At 45.9% G+C, this 18223-nt stretch overlaps 2 protein-coding genes across 2 annotated transcripts; one reads left to right on the forward strand and one right to left on the reverse strand.

Moving 5' to 3' along the window:
* Nucleotides 1–699: 699 nt before the first annotated feature.
* IMP4 (IMP U3 small nucleolar ribonucleoprotein 4) lies at nucleotides 700–12349 on the reverse strand. Its single transcript, XM_004387045.2, has 9 exons — nucleotides 12316–12349; nucleotides 11726–11834; nucleotides 2712–2795; nucleotides 1874–1983; nucleotides 1635–1767; nucleotides 1394–1548; nucleotides 1222–1316; nucleotides 1049–1122; nucleotides 700–957 (listed from the first exon to the last, which is right to left on the reverse strand). Exons 1-9 carry the CDS (start codon nucleotides 12316–12318, stop codon nucleotides 845–847), a joined length of 876 nt encoding a protein of 291 aa, XP_004387102.1. The 5' UTR covers nucleotides 12319–12349; the 3' UTR covers nucleotides 700–844.
* A 724-nt stretch (nucleotides 12350–13073) lies between these two features.
* CCDC115 (coiled-coil domain containing 115) lies at nucleotides 13074–17942 on the forward strand. The gene is made up of 5 exons (XM_004387046.2): nucleotides 13074–13184; nucleotides 13265–13368; nucleotides 13472–13554; nucleotides 14891–15022; nucleotides 16138–17942. Exons 1-5 carry the CDS (start codon nucleotides 13074–13076, stop codon nucleotides 16248–16250), a joined length of 543 nt encoding a protein of 180 aa, XP_004387103.1. The 3' UTR covers nucleotides 16251–17942.
* Nucleotides 17943–18223: the final 281 nt, after the last annotated feature.

Below are 18223 nucleotides of genomic sequence, written 5' to 3' on the forward strand. Positions count from 1 at the left end.
GGATTGTGGATAAAGAGAAGGAAGGGGCTTGCCTAAGGTGATCCCCAGGGGGGGCTAAGTGTGAAAGGAGCAGGAGATCACAGCCTCTCCTGGGCTGCACTGGCCCTTCCCTGTGTGACCTCTGGCAGGCCTCTCCCTGACATGACAGGTAGAGGTATGCATAGAGAGTGGTCCCCCACTGTGCCTCCAGTGAATGAAGAGAAGGTGTGCCTGGAGGAGGTCTTGAGGAAAAAGCAAGGTATGCTCCAGCTGCCCTGGCACCTCAGGGGAAGTCCATTTGCCCAAACCTGAATCAGGCCACATCATCCTCTGCTCCCGTCTCCCGACGGCTCACACTCATTCATTGTAAATGCAACTAGCATGACCAGGCCCTATCACCTGTGTCTAACCCTACCACCTGAGTCTAACCCTGACTCCCTGACTCAATGAGCTGTCACAGGGCCCTTGGCTCCTAAGGTGAGATTAGAATCAAAACCCCCACGGGGTGGTACCAGGCCCTCCCTGTGGCTAAAAGGCAAGCCTGGGGCATAGGGCCTGCCTTATTTCAAACACAAGCCCAAATTCCAGACCTAAACTGACCTCAATCTCCTCAAGATACCAGGTCTGACTATGCCTACACCCATCAGGGTCCTGCACCCTAGGGGGAGCCACCAGACATTTCCTTCAGAATCGGCTTGGCCTAGGGCCCTGTCCTGACGCATTCAAAGGCAGATGGAGGCAAAATGACACAGAGGATTTATTTTGACTGCATCTCTCCTACAAAACCCATGTCTATAGCATCGTGGGTCTGTGACAATTCCACTTTCTGGGTTCCAAGTCCATGTCTCTGACCAACAGGCAAGGCTCACTCAGCACTCAAGAAGACCCTCTTGTGTGCAGTATTGGTGTATGGGTGCCAGCGCCACTCGACATCGGCAGTGGCCTCCTGTTCCAGCGTGCCCAGGCGAATCATGTACACTGGGAGGGGAAAGGAGAGGGGACGTCAACACCTACACAACCAGCCACCCCTTCCCTTCCTACTGAAATGTGGGATAAAGCCCAGACTCACGCTTCAGCTCAAAGCGAGGTCCAACCTCGGTCAGCTCCACGTTGTGGGGATCCATCTTCTTGTAGATGTGGTGCCTGGGGTGAGGAGTGGGAGCAGCTGTGGGTCAAAAAGAAACAGTACAAAGGACGCAAAGGTCAAGACATGATCACTGGGGGCCTGGCCCACAAACCCACCGGAAGGAGATATAGTCATCCTGGTTCGCGAAGGTGATAATCCTGTGGCTGTCATCTTTGGGTACAGGAAACAGGTACCGCAGGATGTCAGAGACCTGGGGCAAAGAGAAGGAAAGTGGTGAGTGCCTGGCCAGGCCTACGTCCCACCCTCACCCACAGCCTCCACACTCACCCGCTTGCCCAGGCGGGAGGAGAAGCCATGCATGATGAGGTGGGGCTTGGCTTCTGACATGGTGCCCAGGTCAGGGATGTCATGCCGCATGACGACGTTGCAAAGCGTGAAGTATGCGGTGGGGCCAAAGGGCAGGTGGCTGACAATAAACCCCACTGGCGGGGCCAGGTGGGCCGTCAGAAACCCTGTTTGCCCTCAGAGCACCTGTCTTATGCCCACACTCCCTTCTGCCCAGGCTCACCAGGTGTGCCCCGGTGCTCATGAACAACCAGTAGGTCAGTGACTCCATTGGCTTTGCAGGCTCGCACCAGCGCACCCACCTCATGCCGGCCTCGGTTCATGCGCTGTGCTCCTGGAAACACCAGCTTTAGCTCCTGCACATGAACACGTCAGTCAGGGCCAGTCCCAAGAACAAACGGGTAAGCCTACTTGGTCCATTCCTGCTGTAATGTCTCCCACTCATTCCCTACCCACCAGTACCTTTGCAAACATCTTGAGGCGGGAACTGGGATCTCGGGAGGTGGTGATCATGATCTTGGGATCCTCAACCCCTGCCCATCGATATTCATCATCCACATGGCTGGTTACACCTGTCAGGAGCATGAAGAGCAAGAACTTGGTATTGTCTCAGGAGTGAAATGCTAACTCGAGGGTAGGCTAAACCTATCTAGAGCAGTGCTGCTCCACAAAACCTTCAACAATGGGAATGTTCCACACCTGCACTGTGCAACAGGCACCTACCATCCACAGGAGACTACTGAGCATGAGAAATGTGGCCAGTGCAACTGAGGAACTGAATTATTTTATAATGGTCACATGGCTACCATGTTAGACAGTACAAGTCTAAATTCTCCTAAGGTCAGAGGTGACAGACTCCTGTCCCTCAAAAAGTATTCACAATGTTAGTGATTCTTCTCATATTTGTTGAATGACACAATGAATGAAACATCTGGGTGCCAATGATGGGCTAGGGACACAACACTCAACAAAATGGACATCATCCTGCCCTTGCAGAGCTCACATTCTAAGGGGAGAGACAATTAACAGACACAGCAAAGGGTAAACGGGCTGCTATTGTACATGTCACAAAAATGAAGTCGGGAGAGGCCAGGAGATCCCCTCTGGGGAGTGACATCTGTGCAGAGCCACAGGGGCATTTGGGAAATGAGTCCCAGGAACACAGAAGTGGGAGCAGCACAGCCTTTTCCCCAAGGTAGAAAAGTAGTCAGCATGCCTGGGGAAGGACATGGAGGCTAGAAGGCTCAAGTGTAGAGAGAGGAATCAGTTTACAGGGTTGGAGAGGGCCACACACAGTCACCTTCACCACCAGCGTCGTCAAACTCCAAGGATCCCTGTAAGGCTAGAGCCTCCTGGCGTAACTCGGTGGGAATCAGGCGGTTCTCTGGAGGAGGAAGACAGAGGGGCTGAGACACATACATGGAGCCCTCAGTTTATACAACACTGTGTAGCAAACATACGTATCAATACCTTTCTTACTCCTTTCTGAGCACAGCAGTGATACATGATGGGGGTGGGGAGGAGCAAAACTTATTTGTCTATATGCCAATACATTAACAGTGGTTATAAGGACTTTCATTTCTTATGGCCCTTGATTCTTATGACTTGAGGTCTTTCTAAAATATTTTATTACAAGTATGTGTTGCTTTCAGTCAGAAAAAATTAATTTTTTAAAATAATTTTTTGTTGTTGTTGAGAATATACATAGCAAAAACATACACCAAGTTTCTAGATGTACAATTCAGTGACAATAATTACATTTTTCGAGTTGTGCAACCATTTTCACCCTGGTTTTCCGAGTTGTTCCTCCCCATTAACATAAACTCATTGCCCCCTAACGTTCCTATCTAATCTTTCCAGTTACTGTTGACGATTTGATTCCGTACAGATTGATCTTAAAAGAGCATAATGCTCAAGGTAGACATTCTTTATTAGTTAAGCTAAACTACGGTTTGGGTTTTAAGAAGACTTCAGGGGACATAGTTGGTTTAAGCTTTAAAGATTATTTTAGGGCAGTAGTTTCAGGGTTCATCTGCTTTTATGCCTCAAGAAAATTGGATTCCATGAGAATTTGGAATTCTGTTCTGCATTTATCCCCTTTTGATCAGGATTCTTCTCTAGAATCTTTCTTCAAAATGTTCAGTAATGGTTGCCAGGCACCATCCAGTTAGTTCTTCAGGTTTCATGGCAAAGGAGACAGTTATTCACAGAGACAGTTAGCCACACTTTGCATATCCTCCTCCTATTCCTGACTCTTCTTCCTCTGTTGCTCCAGGCAAATAGAGACCAATTGTTGTGCTTGGATGGCCGTTTGCAAGCTTTTAAGATCCCAGATAGTACACAATGAACTAGGAGGTAGAACAAAAGCACTGAACACATTATTAGCCCAATTAACTGGAATGTCCTATGAAACCATGACCCTGCAACTTCCAAACCAAGAAACCAAATCCCATGAGGTTTTTGGTTGTACATAAGCAGCCTCAGCAGCTTTTTTTTTTTTTTTTTGTCATTTTTATAAATATACCTACCACACAACTTTTACCAATTCAACTTTTTATAGGTGTACAACTTATTGACAGCAATTACATTAATTGGCTGTACAACCCTATCCTTAATCAATCTGAGTTTTCCATCACCATAAACCGAAATTCAGTACCCCATAACCAACAACCCCTCTTACCCACCCGCTCCTGTCCCTGGTAACCACTAATAGTTTGGTCTCTACACATTTGCCTGTTCTTTTCCTTTTATATAAGTAAGGTCATACAATAATTTGTCCTTTCGTAATTCACTTATTTCACTCAGCATGTCTTCAAGCTCCATCCATATTGTAGCATATATGAAAACTTCGTAACAAATTAATTTTTTTAAGAATAAACGTGGACTGTTGTTTCTGTATGAAGCTAGACCAGAGAGCCTGAAACCTTCCAACAAACAAATAGCTAATCATGCCAAAAGGAGCATGGCCAGAGCTGGCTCTGGGTCAGAGGGGCTGGGCTGTGGGCATGACCACTTTGGGAAACCTCTGATATCACTGTATAGAGGTGAACTGAAGAGGAACACACACTCCCAGGACTCAACATTTCCCTACATTATGCCCTGGAGGAACCCGTGCACATAAGAGAGGAACCCTTGTTCACAGCAGCGGCACTATTCATTAACTACACCGAACTGAAAACAAGCTCAGTGCTAACCACTGGGAAATGGATGAATGTCATAGATTGAATTGTGTTCCCCCAAAATATGTATTCTTTTTTTCTTTTTAATTATTGTTCTACATTTTTCTCCAGCTCTGTCTGGGATCCCTATTGTGATCCCTGTCAGAGCAGTCAGCGGAGGTAGCCGGGCACCATCTAGTTGCGCTGCACTCAGTATGGTAGAGGCTGTGGTACTTGTGGTCCATTAGTCCTTTGGACTAATCTTTCCCTTTTATCTTTGGTTTTCTTCATTCTCCCTTGCTCTTGAAGGGGTGAGACCAGTGGAGTATCTTACATGGCCGCTCACAAGCTTTTAAGACCCCAGATGGTACTCACCAAAGCAGACTGTAGAACATTTTCTTTATAAACTATGTTATGCCAATTGAGCTACATGTTCCCCGAGACCATGGTCCCCACAGCCCTCAGCCCAGTAATTTGGTCCCTCAGGGAGTCTGAATGTGTCTATGGAGCTTCCATGACCTTTCCTTGTACAAGTTGTGCTGGCTTCCCCAGTATTGTGTACTGTCTTACTCTTCACTAAATTTACCACTTATCTATTGTCTACTTAGTGTTCTTCCCTCCTCCCTACCCCTCCTCGTAACCAGCAAAGATTGTTTCTTTTTGCATGTAGATCTTTTCATTTTTATAGTAGTGGTCTCATATAATATTTGTCCTTTTGTGATTGACTTATTTCACTAAGCATAATGCTCTCCACATTCATCCGTGTCGTGAGATGTTTCGCAGATTCATCATTGTTCTTTATTGTTGTGTAAGCCTAACCTGTGGTTAGGAGCCCTGGTGACACTGTGGTAAAGTGCTTGGCTGCTAACAAAAAGAACAGTGGTTTGAAACCACCAGCTGCTCCGCAGGAGAAAGATGTGGCAGTCAGCTTCCATAACAACTACTGTTGTTGTTAGGTGCTGTTGAGTCAGTTCCAACTCATGGTGAACCTACAGACAACAGAACAAAACATTGCCTGGTACTATGCCATTCTCACAATCATTGCTATGCTTGAGCCCACTGTTGCAGCCACTGTGTCAATCCATCTTGCTGAGGCGCTGAGGGTCTTCCTCTTTTTTACCAAACATAATGTCCTTCTCCAGGGACTGGTCCCTTCTGATAACATGCCCAAAGTATGTGAGATGTAGTCTTGCCAACTTTGCTTCTAAGGAGCATTCTGGCTGTATATCTTCCAAGACAGATTTGTGCCACATTTCAAAGGCATCAGTTCTTCTTCGGTCTTCCTTATTCATCGTCCAACTTTTGCATGCATATAAGGCGATTGAAAACACCATGACTTGGGTCAGGCACAACAGTCTTCAAGGTGACATCTTTGCTTTTTAACACTTTAAAGAGATCTTTTACAGCAGATTTACCAATGCAGTGTGTTGTTTGATTTCTTGACTGCTGCTTCCATGCGTGTTGATTGTGGATCCAAGTAAAATGAAATCCTTGACAGCTTCAATTTTTTCTCCGTTTATCATGATGTTGTTTATTGGTCCAGTTGTGAGGATTTTTGTTTTCTTTCTGTTGATGTGTAATCCATACTGAAAGCTGTCGTCTTTGATCATCAGTAAGTGCTTTAAGTCCTCTTCACTTTCAGCTAGCAAGGTTGTATCATCTGCATATCACACGTTGGTAACGAGTCTTCCTCTGATCCCGATGCCGTGTTCTTCATATAGTCCAGCTTCTCGGATTATTTGCTCAGTATACAGACTGAGTAAGTATGGTGAAAGGATACAACCCTGACGCACGTCTTTCCTGATATTAAACCACGCAGCATCCCCTTGTTCTGTCTGCCTCTTGGTCGATGTACAGGTTCCTCATAAGCATAATTAAAGTGTTCTGGAATTTCCATTCTTTGCAATATTATCCATAATTTGTTTTGATCCACACAGTCGAATGCCTTTGCATAGTCAACAAAACACAGATAAACATCTTTCTGGTATTCTCTGCTTTCAGCCAAGATTCATGTGACATCAGCAATAATATCTCTCGTTCCCACATCGTCTTCTGAATCCAGCTTGAGTTTATGGCAGTTCCCTGTCAATGTATTGCTGCAACTACTTTTGAGTGATCTTTGGCAAAATTTTACTTGTGTGTGAAATTAATGATATTGTTCAATAATTTCTGCATTCTGTTGGATCACCTTTCTTGGGAAGAGGCACAGATATGGATCTCTTCCAGTTGGTTGGCCAGCTAGCTGTCTTCCAAATTTCTAAGCATAAACAAGTGAGCATCTCCAGCACTGCAGCCACTTGTTGAAACATCTCAACTGGTATTCTGCCAGTTCCTGGAGCTTTGTTTTTTGACAATGCCATCAGTGCAGCTTGGACTTCTTCCTTCAATACCATTGGTTCTTGATCTTATGCTACTTCCTGAAATGGGTGAATGTCGACCAATTCTTTTTGGTACAGTGACTCTGTGTATTGCTTCCATCTTCTTTTGATGCTTCCTGGGTTGTTCACTATTTTGCCCATAGAATCCTTCAAAATTGCAACTTGAGGCTTGAATTTTTGCTTCAGTTCTTTCAGCCTGAGAAATGCCGAGCATGCTCTTCCATTTTGGTTTTCTAACTCCAGGTCTTGCACATTTTATTACAATACTTTACTTTGCCTTTTCGAGCTGCCCTTTGAAATCTTCTCTGCAGCTCTTTTACTTCATCATTTCTTCCATTCACTTTAGTCTACATTCAAGAGCAAGTTTCAGTCTCTTCTAACATCCATTTTGGTCTTTTCTTTCTTCCCTGTTATTTTCATGACCTTTTGCTTTCTTCATGTATGATGTCCTTGATGTCATCCCACAACTTGTCTGGTCTTTGATCGTTAATATTCAATGCATTTGATATATTCTTGAAATGGTCTCCTAATTCAGGTGGAATATATTCAAGGTCATATTTTGGTTCTTATGGACTTAATTTTCTTCAGCTTCAACTTAAACCTGCATGTGAGCAACTGATGGTCCATAAAGATTACAGCCTTGGAAACCCTACGGAGCAGTTCTACTCTGTCCTAAACCCGTTGCAACTGAGTCGATTCCGACTCTTAGGGACCCTACGGGACAGAGCAGAACTGCCTCATAGGGTCTCTAAGGCTGTAATCTTTCGGAAGCAGACTACCACATCTTTCTCCTGCAGAGCGGCCTGGTGGGTTCAAACTGCTGACCTTTCAATTACCAGCCGAGCACTTTAAACCACTGTGCCACCAGGGCTTCTACTATGCCCTGTAGGGTCACTATGAGTCAGAATGGACTCCAGGGTAATCGGTTTTATACCTGCGGTTATAATCCCATTTGGAAATGGGTTTTCTTTGTTATATTGAGACAACATTAATGTAGGGAGGGTCTTGAGTCAATCTCTTTTGAGACATAAAAGAAGCAGATTAAGCAAAGAGAGGTGGGGGAAGATAGATTCCATGCTACAAGATCACCTAGGAGCCAAAGAATAGAAGTTGAAAAGACAAGGACCTTCCCCCAGAGCTGACAGAGAGTGAAAGCCCTCCTCTAAAGCTGGAGCAGTGAATTCAGATTTCCACCCTCCTAACTGTTCAAAAATAAGTTTGTTTGTTAATGCCACCCACTCGCGGTACTTCTATTAAAGAGCCCTGGTGCCTGTTATAGCAACACTAGATAACTAATGAACATCCTGCAGAATGGGTTTTAGAACAACACTGAATAAAAAACACGAAGCTACAAAAGAACACATATCACTGGATACTATTTTAAAACCAAAACTCAGCCAGTATAGTTTAGGGATACAAACAGATGTGCTGTAAGCACAAAGAACAGCAAAGAAATGATTTAAACAGTATTCAATATAGTAGCTATCTAAGTTGATGAAAATATTCCTGAATTTCAATGTATTGATGATTTTTCATTTCTTAAGGTAGGTAGATGAGTCACAGTGGTTTAATGTTATGCCTCTTAACATAAAAGCTTGCATGCGCGCACACACTTTCTGTATTTGTACGCCTAAAACATAAGAACATCAAAGTGAATTTAAAATAATCAGAGGTATTGGAGGATGCTGAACCATCAGATACAAAACATAAAGCTCAACCAACAAAGAACCAACAAAATAGGGATTAATGTAGCAATTTCAATCAGGCATGTGTGAGAGACTATTCACTAAAACAACAGACGGCAACGTGTGTTGGGCAGGTGGACTGCAAAGCTAGATTCCTACTTCAAAACACAAATAAAATTAAATTCTGCAGTGATTAACAATTCTAAAAATGTAAGAGAATCATAACAGCACTAAAAGAGAAAAAATATTCTCGTAGTTGCATACTGAAGAAGGTAGCAAGAAGAAAAACCACAGGTGGAAAATATCTACAGGGCTATGTAAAAATTTAAAAACTGGGAAGAACTAGATGGCTATCAATTGCTCATATGCAAGTTCAAGTTGAAACTGAAGAAAATTAGAACAAGTCCACAAGAGCCAAAGTACGACCTTGAGTATACCCCACCTGAATTTAGAGACCATCTCAAGAATAGATTTGACGTGCTAAACACTAATGACCGAAGACCAGACGAGTTGTGGAATGACATCAAGGACATCATACATGAAGAAAGGAAGAAGTCATTAAAAAGACAGGAAAGAAAGAAAAGACCAAAATGGATGTCAGAAGAGACTGAAACTTGCTTTGAATGTAGACTAACTAAAGTGAATGGAAGAAATGATGAAGTAAAAGAGCTGAAGACTTCAAAGGGCGGCTCAAGAAGACAAAATAAAGTATTATAATGACACGTGCAAAGACCTGCAGATAGGAAACCAAAATGGAAGAACATGCTTGGCGTTTCTCAGGCTGAAAGAACTAAAGAAAAAATTCAAGCCTCAAGTTGCAATTTTGAAGGATTCTATGGGCAAAATAGTGAACGACCCAGGAAGCATCAAAAGGAGATGGAAGGAATACACGGAGTCACTATACTGAAAAGAACTGGTCAACGTTCCACTGTTTCAGGAGGCAGCATACGATCAGGAACCCACAGTAGTGAAGGAGTAAGTACAAGCTGCACTGAAGGCACTGGCGAAAAACAAGGGTCCAGGAATTGATGGAATACCAACTGAGATGCTTCAACATACACATGCCTCACTGTAAGTACTCACTCATGTATGCCAAGAAATTTGGAAGACAGCTACTTGGCCAACCAACTGGAAGAGATCCGTATCTGTAACTACTCCCAAGAAAGGTGATCCAACCAAATGTGGAAATCATCGAACGATATCATTAACATCACTCGCGAGTGAAATTTTGCTGAAGATCATTCAAAAGCAGCTGCTGCAATACAACAACAGGGAGCTTCCAGAAATTCAAGCCAGATACAGAAGAGAACGTGGAACCTGGGATATCACTGCTGATGTCAGATGGATCCTGGCTGAAAGCAGACAATACCAGAAAGATGTTTATCTGTGTTTCATTGACTATGTAAAAGCATTCACCTGTGTGGATCATAATAAACTATATATAACATTTCAAGAATCTAAATTCTGGAACACTTAATTGTGCTCATGAGGAACCTGTACATAAACCAAGAGGCAGCCGTTTGGACAGAACAAGGGGATATTGTGTGGTTTAAAATCAGGAAAGGTGTGTGTCAGGGTTGTATCTTTTCACCATACTTGTTCAATCTGTATGCTAAACAAATAATCCGAGAAGCTGGGCTATGTGAAGAACATGGCATCAGGATTGGAGGAAGACTCATTAACAACCTGCGATATGCAGATGACACAAGCTTGCTAGCTGAAAGTGAAGAGGACTTGAAGCACTTACTGATGAAGATCAAAGACTACAGCCTTCAGTATGGATCACACATCAACAGAAAGAAAACAAAAATCTTCACAACTGGACCAATAGGCAACATCATGATAAATGGAGAAAAGATTGCAGTTGTCAAGGATTTCATTTTACTTGCATCCACAATCAACACTCATGGAAGCAGCAGTCAAGAAATCAAATGACTCATTGCATTGGGCAAATCTGCTGCAAAAGATCTCTTTAAAGTGTTAAAAAGCAAAGATGTCACCTTGAAGACTATGTTGTGCCTGACCCAAGCCAAGGTGTTTTCAATGGCCTCATATGCATGCGAAAGCTGGACGATGCATAAGGAAGACTGAAAAAGAATTGTTGCCTCTGAATTACGGTGTTGGCAAAGATACTGAATACACCACTGACTGCCAAAAGAACGAACAAGTCTGTCTTGGAAGTACAACAAGAATGTTCCTTAGAAACAAGGATGGTGAGACTGTGTCTCACATACTTTGGACATGTTATTAAGGATCAGTCTATGGAGAAGGACATCATGCTTGGTAAAGTATAGGGTCATCGAAAAAGAGGAAGACCCTCAGCGAGATGGACTGACTCAGTGGCTGCAACAATGGGCTCAAGCATAACTATCCTGAGGATGGCACAGAACCGGGCAGTGTTTCATTCTGATGTACATGTGGTAGCTATGAGTTGGAACCAACTCAATGGCACCTAACAACAACAACAGATGCAATGTAAACAAAGTTAATAGGTAAACTGTAAATTGGAATTAAAAAAAAAAGAAAAAACAGAACAATACTCCATAGGGTTCGCAATGGCTGGGTTTTTGGAAGTGGACTGCTAGGCCTTTCTTCCCCTCTGGGTGGACTCAAACATCTAACTTTTTAGTTAGCAGGCGAGCGGGTTTAATTGTTTGCATCACCCAGGGACTCCAAAACCTGAATGTTGGTGTTGGTGTTAGGTGCTCTTGTGTCAGTTCTGACTCACAGGGGAAAGTAGAACTGCCCCATAGGGTTTCCAAGAGCGGCTGGTGGATTTGAACTGCCGACCTTTTGGTTAGCAGCGGAGCTCTTTACCCCTATGCCACCAGGGTTCCAAAACCTGGCTACTGCAGCATAAATGATAACAGAATCACTTGGAAAGGACACTGGTAAATCAACAAACACCAGAACCCAACAGGCAAGGAAAACACCAGTAGGTGGATACTTGAAAAGATGCTTAACCACACTAACACAAAGAAATACTAACAGAAGCGTTTATAAGAGCGGGTCATTTTCCCGCGCGATGTTTACAATTACTTCTTTTTTAAAGTCCAAAGACTTTGCCTCCCTCCCCGGCTGAGGCGGCGATACCTTCGAGCGCGCGCCGGAGCCTCTCCTTCTTCTCGTGGGCCGTCTGCCGCGCTTCCTCGCGGGCCTTGCGGTACAGGTACTCGCGGCGCAGGCGGGCCTCGCGGCGCAGCTGGGACAACGCGAGTCAGGTCAGCCTCCTCATCTTCCACACCCGTCCGGAACCCAGGGTCCACCCGCCCCGGAGTCCCAGGGGTCACATATCCAGCCCTCCGGGCAGGGGCGTAACGAGGGTAACGAAAGCCCAGGCGCAATCTCTAAATTGCGCTGCCCCCCATCCCCGAACTCGAGCGCCCAGGGGCAATCTCTAAATTGAGCTCTCCCTGCCCCAATTTCAAGATAAATAGACGTTGATAGCGGCTACGCATCCGTAGAAACGCCTTCCTCTCTCTTGCCCGGCTGTCTCACTCGGGCGCCTTTCATATTTGCGCTACCTCGAAATATCATTCCACGCCTCGTGCCCTTGGACTTCTTCCCGTGGGCAGCTTCCTCCATCTGCTTCCACCCAACCCCTCACCCCTCCCCACCCCCACCCCCGCTACCTTTCTGCCTCGGGGAGCCCTAGCCACTAAAGGTAAGCTCATTTCTATTACCATCCTGACCGACGCTCCCACGTGGGTCTAAGGGAATCTGCGGTCGTCGCCGGCGCAATGTAGCCTTGGCTTCCGCCCTCAACCAAGAAGGTCGCTAGAGGCTTCACTACTGTCTGTTGCCTACGGGAATGCCCAGTGTTAAGATGGCGAGGGGCGTTGCAAGGCGATTGGCCAGTCCGGCAGCGCGTGCTCTATGGAGCAGCCAGTAGGCTAAGTCGTCACACGGGTTGGGCTAGCCATTAGTAAAGATGTCGTTCCGCGGCTTCACAACTTGGTACAGCCGTGTAGGATGCCTGATTTTAAGGCGGCAAGCCGCTAAAACAATCATAATTGGAGGATCGAAACAGTCCAGCAATTGTAAAAGCGGCACAACGATTGACTAGGGGGTTGTCAGCTGGAATTAAGTTCCTCCCTTAATCAAAATTGTTGCCATCCATTTTCCCTTTCTTTCATTCCCACAGCGGTTGCCTGAGTTTAAAATACGACCGATTCTGGAAGCGGTTTGGAATCACCCAAGCCTGCGCCGACTGTCTGGTCCGCTTCGGGCACTAATCGAATAGACACGCGAATTGGGCCTTCCCGTGCTCCCTTCCTAGGAGCGCTCGCCCTTCAAGGGCAACGGCGGCTAGGAAGACCCTCCGAGGGTTTCGTGTGCTGATTGGCTGTTACCTGGCGCGGCGGGCGGTGATTGGGCAAGCTGAAAGGAGGCCGGCTCCAGAGCGGGGCTTCAGCACACTTAGGGTCTGTTTGTGTAGCCCATGGCAGGAGCAGAGTTGCGGGCGGAGTCCGACTCGCTGCTGCTGCAGCTGCTCCGGGACCTGGAGGAGCTAGAGGCAAAGCGGGAGGCTCTGAACGCCCGGGTGGAGGAGGTGGGACCTTGGGGCGGGTGAGCAGGCGAGTGGCTACCTGGAGATAAGCTGAGGCTCACCGCTCTTCTCTGTCTCCTCAGGGCTGGTTCTCGCTCTCCAAGGCTCGTTACGCCATGGGTGCCAAGTCGGTAGGGCCTCTGCAGTTTGCCTCCCGCATGGAGCCTCATTACTACGTCCGCACCAGGTGAGGAGCCATGGAAGCCGAGGCCAGGCTCGAGCAGGAGAGGTGGGGGAAACAAGGGGACCAGCCCGGGGCCTCCAAAAATCCATCCTCCCTTGTCCTTCAGCGAGACCCAGGACGGACCCCAGAAGTTGTGGATGGTGAGAGCCGTCGCCGAGACCCCAGAGGAGGTGGGCCCCCGTGAGCCAGGTGAGCGCCCACTCCTTCCAGACAGGGTGTCTTCCCAATGTAGAAGACGAAATGCACAGGACAATTAAGGAGATGCTTTTCGTCTTAGTTATCTAGTGCTGCTCTTACAGAAATACCACAAGTGGGTGACTTTAACAAAGAGAAATTTATTTTCTCAAGTCTAGGAGGCTAGAAGTCCAAATTCAGGGCATCAGCTCCAGAGGAAGGCTTTCCCTTTCTGTTGGCTCTGGAGGAAGGTCCTTCTCGTCAGTCTTTCTCTGAACTAGGAGCTTCTCTGAGCAGGAAACTTGAGGCCAAAGGACGGGCTCTGGCGCTTCTTTCTTGGTGCTATGAGGTCCCCACTCAATGCTTGCTTCTCTTTCCTTTTATCTTTTGTAAGATAAAAGGTGGTGCCGGCCACACTCCAGGGAAACTCGCTTCACATTGCATCAGGGATGTGACCTGAGGAAGGGTGTCACATCCCACCCTAATCCTCTTTAACCACAGGCAAAGATTATGATTTATAACACATAGAAAAATCACAAAATAGAGAACAACCACACAGTACTGGGAATCATGGCCTAACCAAGTTGACACATATTTTGAGGGGACACAGTTCAATCCGTGACACTTTTATTCAGGCTGTTGTGATAGAGCACCCCAGATCAGAAGATCAAAATGTCTCAGCAGGGTGGTTTTGGTTTTGCCATAGACTTTGATATGGAGCCCCGATGGCACAGTGGTTAAGAGCTTGGCTGCTAACCAGAAGGTTGGCAGTTCAAATCCACCAGCTGCTCCGTGGAAACCCTATGGGGCAGTTCTACTCTGTCCAATAAGGTTGCTATGAGTCGGAATCAACTCGACGGCAACAGGTTTGGTTTTTGTTTAGACTTTGATTGAGGGATAGACAGTTGGGATTGTTTTGCAATCAGGGACAGTCTTGCTCAGCTGAACAGGAAATGTTTATCTCTGTGTCTGGATGGTTTCAAGGGGACAGACTTCTAATCTCAGTTAATCATTCATGAGACAAACCAGTTGAAGAGTCTGTGTCTGACCTGTCGGCAAGTTCAAGCAAAAGGGGAAAAGTCTGTGTTTGGCTTTGTCATAGGTAAACAAGGGGGCACATCTGTAAGTGTTATGGGAGTCATAAGAAAGAGTGGACAGAGAATCTTGTCTAAGTCATATGGGGAAGGGTGGTTCTTTTCTGTAAGCTATTTCTTGGAACACAAAAGATTGTTGGGATTTCTCAGTCATTGCTGTTTACCTGGGATCACAAGGCTCAGAAAGTTCAACATTGTCACCAAGAAGACAAGGGCCAGGGAGTAAAACCCTCAGCCACCAGCCTTTCTTTCCCCAGCTCTGCGAAGGCGAAAGGGTCTCTCCAGGACTTCAAAGCCAGAGCCCTCTGCAGCCCCTGAGGACCCCCTGAACTGGTTTGGGATCCTGGTTCCTCACAGTCTGCGGCAGGCCCAAGCCAGCTTCCAGGAGGGTGAGTGGACGCTGCCAGTCGACCATGTGGCCCTGGGATGAACTCTGACTCTATCCACGGAGAGACTTGAGATGCCATGCCTGGGGTTAGTTTGCAAAGGGCTTTATAGGTTGTCTTTAATCACAAACTTTGGTTGGACATTTATTGTTCTTTAAAAAAATTTTTTTACTGTTTGTTGGCAGTGTTCCAGGATCACACTAGGTACTGGGGATACAGGAGGGAACAAAAGAGACAAATATCCTTCATGGAGTGTTTATTGTATGGAGGAAAGAAAGCCAGTGTGCAAATAAGACAGTAGGCCTTTAATATAATACCAGGTAGTGGAAATTGTTAGGAAAAAATAGGACAGTGTGGTGAATGGAGTGGGACAGGAGTGGCCTGGGAGACTATTTTATGAAGGGTGGCTAGGGAAGGCCTCCCTGCGGAGATGAAGGAGAAAGCTGTGCAGATTATCTGGGGTAACAGTGTTCCAGGCAGAGGGATCAGCCAGGGCAAAAGTGTCTGGTGTGTTCCAGGAACAGCAAAGAGGAGGCCAGTAGGTTGGAGTGGAGTCAGTGCCATGTAGAGTACTAGGAGCTGAGGGCAGAGAAGGGCCCAGATCTAGATGATTTGAAGACTGTGTAGGCCGCAGTGAGGACTTGGGAGCCATTGGGTTGCTCTGAGTAGAGGATGGCATGATTGAACTTGCAGGGTAATAGGATTCCTGTGGCTGTTGGGTGGGGATAGCCTGGAAGGCAGAGGGCAGAAGCAGGTTCCAGGGAGCAGCCCGGTGTGAGATGAAGGTGGAGGCAGTGGAGGTAGGAATAAGCAGTGGGATCCTGCACATGTATTGAGAGTAGAAGCCCAGGATTTCTGACAGATTAGATGTAGATATAAGACAAGGACAGAAGTTGAGGATCAGCCCAGTTTTCATCTGAAATGCCCAGAAGGAAGAAGGATGGAGCTGTGGTGGGAATGCAGTGGGCAGCAGCTGAGAGGAAGCTAGGAGTTGGGTCTGGATGTGGTCAGTGTGCAGTGTCTACCTGATGTCCAGGTGGAGATGCTGAGTGGGCAGTTGGGCACATCCATCTGGAGTTTGGGGGACACCATGATGACATTCTCTCTTCTGCCTGCAGGCCTGCAGCTGGCTGCAGACATGGCCAGCCTCCAGATTCGCATCAACTGGGGTCGAAGCCAGCTCCGGGGGCTCCAAGAGAAACTCAGGCAGCTCGAGCCTGGGGCCGCCTGAGTCAGGGCAGTGAACACTCAGACATGACAGCCTTACATCCAGCCTTCTTCCTTTACAGATTGCCCCTGCTCCACCTCAGCTAATCGCCCCTTCCTTAAAATTCCCCTGATCTTTATGCTTCCAACTTTGTTAGTGTGAAAGTTTGAAGAGGCAAACTGAGTAATGTTAAAAGTCACAACTTTAAAACCGCTTCTAGGCCCGTGTTCACATAGGACACACTTGCATGGGGCAGGTGCAAGTCTGTTCACATTAGTGAAGAAAGAGAAACAGCCTCGTGGATAAATCAGCTGTGGTTTAGTTATAGGGTGAAACACTGTACAGCCTTGTCCCAGGGACGGGCAAGAAATAGGTGCTTCGGGTTCACTACCTGTGAAAAAAAGAAACCCATTGCCATCGAGTCAATTCCAACTCATAGTGACTCTATTGGACAGAGTAGAACTGCCCCGTAGGGTTTCCAGGGAACAACTGGTGGAGTTGTACTGCCAACCTTTTGGTTAGCAGCCAGATACTTAACAGCTGTGCCACAGGGTTCACTAGATCCTGAAAACTGATTTCCAGTGAGGAAAGTAACATACATGGCTGACAGATTAGGACAATATGATACTAAATAAACAAAAACACCTGAGTAGATGGGCAGCCCTTGGCAGGTTTTATGCCTTCAAGTAAAAAAGATCTGACTTAGATTTTCAAGGAAACTCTAGGAAGAAACTTAAGTTTTTAAAAATCTGCCTCCTGCCTCACCAGGAGTGAGACATAGCCTCTTTTCATGTGTTTTTTTTCTGGAAACTCTGTGTGTGTCGTTGCTTTATTTTTCTACTGAGTTTTATCTTTTTAGCAATTTCTAGGAGCTCTTTATGTTTGGGGGAAATTACTCCTTTGTTCATAATATGACATAAAAATAATTTTTTCCTAGTTTGTTTTTTGATTTTGCTCCATGGTGTTTTTAAAAAATTTTCTTATTGTAAGATAAAACGTTACAAAACACTGCACAGAACATTTAAATAGCTTAATAAATAACTATGGTGAACACTAGAATAGCTATCACCCAGCTCTTGCGTTTTTAAATCAAGTTTTTATTTTTTTTTAAAATAGAGTTGAATTTATCAATCAGCTCTTTTATGAATTTTGTATTTGGGATTGTAATTGATAGAGGCAGGCAGCCTCAGAGCTCAGCCCTTCTAGGAGACACATGCTCTGGGTTATCCTTCTACACTGGGTTATCCTCCTAGACCAAGCCGAATAGGCTGCACATTCTTCTGAAATTGCCTTTGACAAGATAACCACAGAATGGCTTTAGCTGTCCCCAATTGGTTTTAGCAGGTTTCCAACACCATCTTAGCACTTAAGTGACCTATTAGCTCATTAAGTGCAAAATACATATAAGCACCCTGCCTCTTGGTGGAGACTTAAGATGCTAATGAGGGAAAATTGACCTCTTCCTCCTTCCTGGGGAATCAAACCCTTGTCTAAACAAAATGCATAGTCATCCCCAAGCTCTGGACTCCTGCGCAAAAGTCGATCCTGAATATCCATGATACATTTACATTTCCTTGTCTGCTCTCTGTAAAAGCCTGCCTCCCCAAGCTGCCTGCGAGCAGTCTTGGAGGCAGCAGCCTTGATTGTTGCATTTCCTTGGCCAATGAAATAAAGGTGCCTTTCGGATCTCCCACTTCGGCCTCTTGTTTATTGGCTATGACGAGTCGCACCAAGCAAAACCTGGGGTTTCTACCCGGCAACATTTCTGGCAAGCAGCCAGGAGTCATCACTTGGTTCCTGAGATGGGCCATGCTGGGGACCTCAAGGCAGTCCTAGAGGCCAACCCACCTTGGACCTAACGGTGGCTCCGTGGGAGACATGAAACACACCTGGGTTATTTGGTAAGTGTCTTAGGCTGGGTTCTCTAAAGAAGCAAAACAAGTAAAGCGTATAAATATATAGAGAGAGCTTTATATCAAGGAAACGGCTCACGGGAT

This window comes from Trichechus manatus, unplaced genomic scaffold, assembly GCF_000243295.1.
Source record: "Trichechus manatus latirostris isolate Lorelei unplaced genomic scaffold, TriManLat1.0 scaffold00179, whole genome shotgun sequence".
Classification (NCBI taxonomy): domain Eukaryota; kingdom Metazoa; phylum Chordata; class Mammalia; order Sirenia; family Trichechidae; genus Trichechus; species Trichechus manatus.

Excerpts from the sequence above, each read along its gene's own strand:
- IMP4 (XM_004387045.2), bottom strand. Across the intron at positions 1,768-1,873 it reads GCCTCAAGATGTTTGCAAAG|GAGCTAAAGCTGGTGTTTCC; the intron begins GTACTGGTGGGT and ends GTTCATGTGCAG. Across the intron at positions 958-1,048 it reads ACCTCGCTTTGAGCTGAAGC|TGTACATGATTCGCCTGGGC; the intron begins GTGAGTCTGGGC and ends TTCCCCTCCCAG.
- CCDC115 (XM_004387046.2), top strand. The coding sequence starts at position 13,074 with ATGGCAGGAGCAGAGTTGCGGGCGGAGTCCGACTCGCTGCTGCTGCAG. Across the intron at positions 13,185-13,264 it reads TGAACGCCCGGGTGGAGGAG|GGCTGGTTCTCGCTCTCCAA; the intron begins GTGGGACCTTGG and ends CTGTCTCCTCAG. Across the intron at positions 15,023-16,137 it reads CCAAGCCAGCTTCCAGGAGG|GCCTGCAGCTGGCTGCAGAC; the intron begins GTGAGTGGACGC and ends TTCTGCCTGCAG.